Here is a 7,684-nt window from a genome sequence, read left to right as displayed (position 1 = left end):
TGAATATCTTGACATTCCTTTATTTATATTTTCCATATGAAATTTTTCTTATTTTTTTCTTTAAAAATATACTTAGTTCAATAGCAAAAACCAGCAGAATCAATTTTTTCAATTTCATATAGAACTCGAGGAAATACCAAAAAATTCTCATTAAAATTTTCCACTATTCAATTCCACTTCTTAGAAAAATTTTTGGGTATGCATTTTTGTAGGTAATATAAAAATATATTTTGGTCATGCATTATATAGAAGAAAATGGGAAACACTCTTGAGCAAGGAAAAAATTATCTAAAATCAACTGCAACTTTTAGAGACTTGTAACTTGCACCTTATTATACTAGAATTTAATGGGCTAAGAAATGCAATTGAAAGTTGAAAATTTGTATGAAAAAATTGACTCCGCTGGTTTTCGCTATTGAACTAATTATATATTTTTTTTCTAAATAAGAAAAATTTAATATGAAAAATATAAATAAAGAAAATCGTCAAAACGTCAGGGTATTCATATTTTTGACTCTGACTGTATGTTCATAATTTTTAATTTTTAAATGAGTACTTTACGTGCTTTTCGTCAATTTAATCGCTTCTAGTATTATACCGGAAGGATTTTTTGTCCAGGATATAAAATCTGGACCGTTTGAGGTGTCAAATTAAAGAGCTTGGCCTGTAATGTGCAAACAGATTTTATTTTTTCAAAAGGAATTGCCACCCACAGCTGCGCTTTAGGCCGCTAGACTTTTTTGTAGTGTGTCGTAAAGCACCGACATTATACGAAGAAGCTTTGAGCGATTCAAGCCCTTATGGACTGTATGCAGCTCTCAAGAAAAATTGCCATTAGTTCGTGTGTGTGTCCAAGGAATTTTGACAACTGATACTTCAGAAACGGGCATATATTTCTGTTGCAAGCATGGGTTTGCATTGAGCTCTTTTTTCACAAAAAACTTAAGAAAACTGTAGTGGAAAGCGCAGCGAATTTCTTAAGTACTGCATAGCATACTGCCTCAAGAAAATTGTACACAAGAAAATATTTTAGGCATTTCTTCTACGCCATTTTGTATGGAATTTTTGCTTTTCTTGAGAACTGCATACAGGCCTTTAAGGTGAATATCAAGCAAGCTATTAGTGAGGTAGAGTCCGAAACCGTCAGCAAGGTCTTAAATTAAAACCACACTAAAAACCTTTTTTGTGAATGTTATCAGATCTTTTCTGTGAGGGTCATCAGATCTGCACCGTTATTTCGAATTGCAAAAATGCGTTGTGAATTAAAGAACTGGACCTGTAGATGTGGAATTACTTTTTAGCGGTACAGGGTATTTTGAAATTGGATGGCATGAAAAGCCGATACCTCTTTTCACTCGGAAACAGATGGAAGGCTAAAGATGAAACATTTGTAATATTTATAAAGGTTTTTGATTAGGGTTTCCACGTGTTTAGAAAGTTAAATTTAATTTGGCGTCTTAACGCCATGCGGGTTCACTAGTTGTTTTTAAAAACAGTGTAAAACTGTGCACAGTTCTCTGGCACATTTAAATTTATTATTAACTCGTTTTACATTGCACTTTGAATGTTCGAAAAAGCTCTCTCGGCAAATGCACTATTGGAATGTGTAAACAAATATGTAATGATATTGTAAAATATCCTTTAAGTTAAGCGCATTTACAATTTCTTTGAAAGCACGAAATCCGGAATTTAAAGATAATTTAAAAAATTTTCTTTAACCAACTCTCCTTTCAGAAAAACCGAACCATTGATTATTATATTCTAGTGGCAGTTTGACGAAATGAGTTAAATTGTACTCAATTTCAGATTTCTTTTCGTATCTGCTATTTTTGAAAGTAAATTGTAATTTACGTTTTTGATATCAAAAGAATTAAAAATGTGATACTAAAAAAAAAAGATAAAAAAGGAGTCTTTAAGTAACTTTTGAGGGAGACTTTTTACTCTTTGAGGAGGACGGAGGACATATCGTGTCAACGGAGGACTGCCCTCCCTAAAGGAGGACGGTCGACAAGTCTAATTGGGTATAACGTATAAAAAATAACCAATGGTCATGCAGGTTAATTAGTACTTTTTTAACCTTTCACTAAATTTGTGTCGTGTACTTCTGAGTAAAAATAAGTCAATTTGATAGATAAATAATTTATTTATTGATTGAATCTATATTTCTAGCAAAACATATATATATGTGTGTAGTATGACAGTGTAATTACACAAAACGACGGCAATGATATTACATCCAATTGTATCTATTTCTGTTGTTTCTGCTGTGGTAATCTCCAAAGTTTTTACAAAAACGTCGCATGTATGAGTAAATGAAGGAAAAAGTACTTTAAATATGTATTCTCAGCATTCGCTCAAACCTTTATTAAATTAACATACATACGTACATACATAAAATAGAGTGTGAGAGTATGCATCTTCCAACCATTATTACCATTCAGCTACTACGCAACATTTAAAATTTATTTTTTAAATAAATTACATAGAAATGATCTGAGAATATTACGAAAAGTTTACAGTACATGGTATGTTCTTCATATGCTTATTTGCTGTAAATTTTAATTTTTTACTTTTTTATTATATTTTTTTTTTTTTGTGTTTATAATTTAAATGAAGTAATGAAATCATGCCAATCAACAATTCTGCTACACCCATGTGCCTTTAGCTGAATGTAACACCAGCCAGTCAGACAGATTTTGCCCACGAGGACAACCACCGCGCAGGCAGCAAGGAGGCAAATGACGGCGTAAACAGGCGCAGAGCAATGTGCGCTTATCTGGGCAGCGAACACATCTCGCACGAGCTCAATTCGCCAGGATTGATGAAGGTGCAATGATTACATTGCCATTGATTGTTCGCACCGGCAGCAGCCGCGGAGAGCTGGCGTAGACGCAACAGCTGTAGTTGCTAGCAGAGGGACCACTGAAAAGAAGAAAAAGTAGGAATAAGAAATTAATGGCACAACAACAACGAAAAAAAAACATAAAATGAGTTAAGTGAAACATGCTTAGATCAAACCCACGACAGATACATGCGACGTGCTGTGCGGCTTATAGTCAAGTGTCTCTGTTTCTCGTATCTCTCTCTCTCGTCTCTCGCCGTACTACTCACCTGCTAACACCGCCAGTGCTCGCTTGTATTAGCGACTCCAGCAGCTTCCATGGTTCGCTAGCCTTAAAGCTGTATGCCAAATCTGTATTTTTGGTGCGTACGGCCTCCAACAGTGGGCCCATGTGTGTACGCAATGGCACCGTGTCCATTCTATACAAAAACAGCAACAAATGAAAATCAGAAATTGCCTCGAGAAACTCCTCATCCGTCCAGTGGGATAGATACGTGCTTAGCGCACTAAAATCTTGCAAATGTCCATCCAGGTAACGATTCTCCACGGGGAATGGTTCACCACGTTTCTTGTATTGAGTGAATGTGAATTGCGGCTGAAGTGGTGTTGAGGCGGGTACATCCACTAGCAAATATTCGACTGGCAAAGGACGCGCCAAACGTTGAACTTCATTGCCATATTGGTCTTTTTCCTGCAAGTAAATAAACAACAGAAAATAAGAAGATAAGAATTAATATATAAAGATATAAAAATGTATGCAGGCATATGTGTTTGTGTGGAGTGGCGTGTGTGGAAGCGCGTTAGGCAAAATTTTGTTTGATTGCTTTCAAAACGGCAAGGCGGTGTAATAAAACATTCCACAGCGCTGCAAATACTACAAACTCGTACACAGTAAGTAATATAATGTGCTTGAAAGTATATGTACGTGCCAAGATGTATTAGTCGAAGGCACGTCGAAAGAATTCATAAACCGCTATTAAAAAAAAGATGAGTTAAACGATTTTATGGCTGCAAAAATTTTACTTTCTTGAATGTGGTTTTGCCAATTGCTCACGTTTTTTGGATGGGTATGTGCGATCGGTTTTTGATGCGCGAAAATTAAAGCTCTTCTTCAGAGCGTAAAATGAACGATAGCGTTAATTTTTTATTATACATATGATTGCATGTAAATACATACTTACATATGAATACGCCCTAGGGCTATCAAATTCGTATAGGCACACAGGTTTTGTTCGAATATCCAGCAAATATTTATGTATTTGTATATATTGTGTGCATATATTTACATAGCCCTTATATAGATTGAATCGGGGCCATAACACAATACCTTGCTTGGCAGCTGTCCTTCGGGAGGATTAGATGCTTTTTTATATACATAAATAAAAAACTCCTAATCGGACTCTTACCGAGGTAACAAAATAACAAGTATTTTTAGCAAAAAACAAAACCGACTTCAATTCTCATATGATATATATATATATATTTGATGATCGGATCTAAACCAGATTAGTATGGGACACCTCTGAGACACTACCTTTCCGATGCAAAAAGAATTATGGAAATCCGTTGACATGGTCCACAGTTATGCGGTAACATACATACGTAAAAAAAAAATAAATAAAAATAAAAAATAAAAATATTCCGACCAACTGATAACCTCCTCCTTTTTTGAAAGTCGGTTAAAAAAGGCAACTAATGTAGCATTGTATCTGGCAATGCTGCGCAGTGCGAGTTTTCAACCATATTTAATAAAAAAAGTACAAAAGTATAAGCTCTTGCGAAACCGAACTTTATATTCCCGGCGCACGTATGAAATATAGTTTTTTTATCTTTCTGGAAACTAGCGTTACGCCGGCATAATTCATTTTGAAAAGTGAAATTAGGTTGCGATCAAATGGGCCGCCGAAGAAACAAGAAGGTGGCCAACCTTAATCCACGCGGTCTAAATTCCAATAACAGAGTTCTTAGTAAGCCAAAGTGAAGCTTCTTTTGACGCTGTGAAACTGACTTGAAAAACGCTGCAGTGCTTTGAGAGAGCATATTCAAGTGAATTGCGTTTCCAACTTTTGCTTCTAATTTAGAGGCATCCATCTACATAAGGGTGCGGCGGAAACAAACAATTTTGCCTTTCGAAATTTTAATAGCGGGGAATTGTTGCCTTTGGACGTCAATAGAATATGGTTAATACTTTCTGCACCCCCCTTTTTGATTAGAATGCTGAGATTTTTGTAATTCCTTAACAAATAACGTTATTTATCAAAATGATTTAAAGAAAATTCTGGGTTCGCAGTTTTGTAGGCCTATAAATTTAGTATACCTAATAAAGTGTAAGTCTAAAGTCGCCACAAAATATCGCTGATTTTTGGATTTTGTTTATTGTTGGTGTTACGCATATTGTTCCATACAAATTATGTTCGATGAGCAACACATTCAACAAAGAAAATTGTTAAAATTCAAGGATAAGTCTTAACTACCAAAAACTTGCACCTTATTGTTCTAAAATTTAATGGCTTACAAAACTGCATACTTAGAATTCTTCCAAAAATGATTATGATAAATAATGTTATTTGTTTAGAATTTACAAAAATTACAAAATTTTAGTCAAAAAAATTATAGTTTAAAACACTAAAACCTCCCTATTATAATTGCCATACGTACTGTCATCAGGTATATAACTTGAGAATAAAAATCGCTGCATCTTTTAGGTGCATCAATATTACATAGTTACATCCCGAGCTAATAAAAGGAAGGTAAGAAGGTAAAAAGGAAAATTTCCAGGGTATTCCATTGACGTCCAAAGACTTTTGTTTTTTTAATGTTTACTATTTTTTATAATCTATACATTAAATAAAATAGTAAAAAACCGATGTCTGTACATTGTAAATACTAAAGAAATATTATTAAGGGGGCCCCTCCCCCCCTTCTTTATTAGAGCAACAGAAGCCAAATCAACAAACAGCAAACGCAACTCTCGAAAACTAATATATGGAATCGAAGTATGTATTGCTTAAAAAATAAGTTAAAATATAAAAGAAAAAAATTAGAGAGTTGCCACCTGCATGTAAATTGCAATTTAGTATCTAAATTGATAAGATAAATAAAACATTGCAATTTGGCAGCCAAAAGAAATAGAAGACTTACAACCGAAAAACTTTTTGTGGAAGGTTGCCACCTGTTTGAAAATTTTAATTCAATTTAAATAATAAGATAAATTAAATATAGCAAGATGGGTATCCAAGTAAAAATTTTTGGAAAGTTTATTGCTGAAAAAATTTTGAAATTTTGAAAAATTGTACTATATTAAATTACTAAAATAAATGAAGTAGAAAATGGGGCACTCTCTTATTTTTTTCTTGACTATAGATCTGAATATATTGTAGGCTCGAGAACGAATGAACTTCGCAATCGTCCTTTGAAGGGATTCGTGTTGAAAATTTCTTTCCCAAGATTGAGATGCAGAGTAGTTAAATTTGAGAACCTAAAAACGTCGATGCAGTCGGTGGAATTTTTTATTAATCGAAGACATACTACTAAGTACCGGTCTTATTCGACATGCTGGGCAAGTTGACGCTGAAGCATCCCGCTTTGAAAGTGGCATTGCTACACCGTTGGAAGCGGATATTTGGGAACATTTGGTTTGTCTCACGAAGAAAGCTATGACTGTTTTTGCGGTATTGGCATTAAGTCCACATTCTTTTGATCATGTTCTCAAAGACCAGGTCGTCCGCGTATGACTTTCTTACCTGCATGCTGTAAACGCCTAAACAGAGTGCTTTATGATAGATCCCAAAAAAAAAGTGTGGGGAGTAGCTTGTGCTAAATTTCGCACATTAATGTACCACTATTTAGTTATATTTAATGAACCGTTATAGAAAAAAAATAGTACAAAGGTTAAGTAATTTCCTCTTAACAAAACACTCGATGTTCCATAACATAAAACACAAATGCGATTATCTGCATGCTTTGTCGGTTAGTTTGAAATAAACTTTCTGGCCAATTTATTTCCATAAGTACCTACATACATACATATGTATGTACATATTAGGACTTTCATAGAAAATCCAAATATGCTGTGTAATTTTTAAAAAAATTTTTTTTTTGACAGCAATCACCTCATTTTATCCACATCAGCGTTGTCTGCACAAACAATGTGTATGTATGTATGTAAGTAAAAAAATGTCAACAATTTGAAGGTCAACAAAGCTGTCGAAAGAATTCATGCGCCTTGTGGCGCTCAATTGACCTAATTCGGCTGAACACACTGTGGCAGACAGCAGAGGAGAAGGGAATTTCAGCTGTTCGAAGGATAAGAGAGCTGTAAAAGAGCGTGCGGTATGGAAGAAGTGATGACTTCATTGCTATCTACACTGTGCTGGGTGCTCCAGCGCTTTTTCTCTCTCTCACTCTGCTGTTTCTTCACACACACCTGCATATTTATCACGTTGCTCCCGATTAAGAGCTTTTGCAACCTGTTTGCATTTTTCCTTGATATTTTTTCACCTTTTTCGCTTGTGTCCTTCTGCTGATGTCTTTCCATGGCCTTCCACAAGGTTATGGATTTGGTTTGCGTGTGTGTGTGTGTGTGTGTGTGTGTGTATGTTCTTGTTTCTGTTTGATGCTGCTAGGCCAAATAGATGGGCGTACATATGAATAGTTGAGAGGCAGCCACTTCAATTTGCTGCTAAGGCAATGTTACTATTTTTGTTGGTGCACAAGTAAGTATGAGGAAGGTTCTTGCCACTGCTGTGCGTATTTATTTGCTTATGTTCTTTCAGCTTGCGAAAAATATCATTGCGTCTTCTGCGTAGAGAACTTTTATGTACTTATTGAGGGAGGTATGGA

At 34.9% G+C, this 7,684-nt stretch overlaps 1 protein-coding gene across 1 annotated transcript; it reads right to left on the bottom strand.

Moving 5' to 3' along the window:
- Positions 1-2,804: 2,804 nt before the first annotated feature.
- LOC108373833 (nuclear protein localization protein 4 homolog) lies at positions 2,805-3,533 on the bottom strand (the record flags this gene model as incomplete). Its single annotated transcript, XM_017629780.1, has 2 exons — positions 2,805-2,922; positions 3,112-3,533. Coding segments are annotated over 2 exons (540 nt in total), but the record flags the coding sequence as incomplete, so codon positions are not given.
- Positions 3,534-7,684: the final 4,151 nt, after the last annotated feature.

The sequence above is a fragment of the Rhagoletis zephyria genome, unplaced genomic scaffold, assembly GCF_001687245.7.
Source record: "Rhagoletis zephyria isolate East Lansing unplaced genomic scaffold, Rhagoletis_zephyria_1.1 Rzeph_scaffold_07068, whole genome shotgun sequence".
Classification (NCBI taxonomy): domain Eukaryota; kingdom Metazoa; phylum Arthropoda; class Insecta; order Diptera; family Tephritidae; genus Rhagoletis; species Rhagoletis zephyria.
Note: the sequence above shows the minus strand (reverse complement) of the source record. Positions and strands in the feature narration are given on the sequence as shown.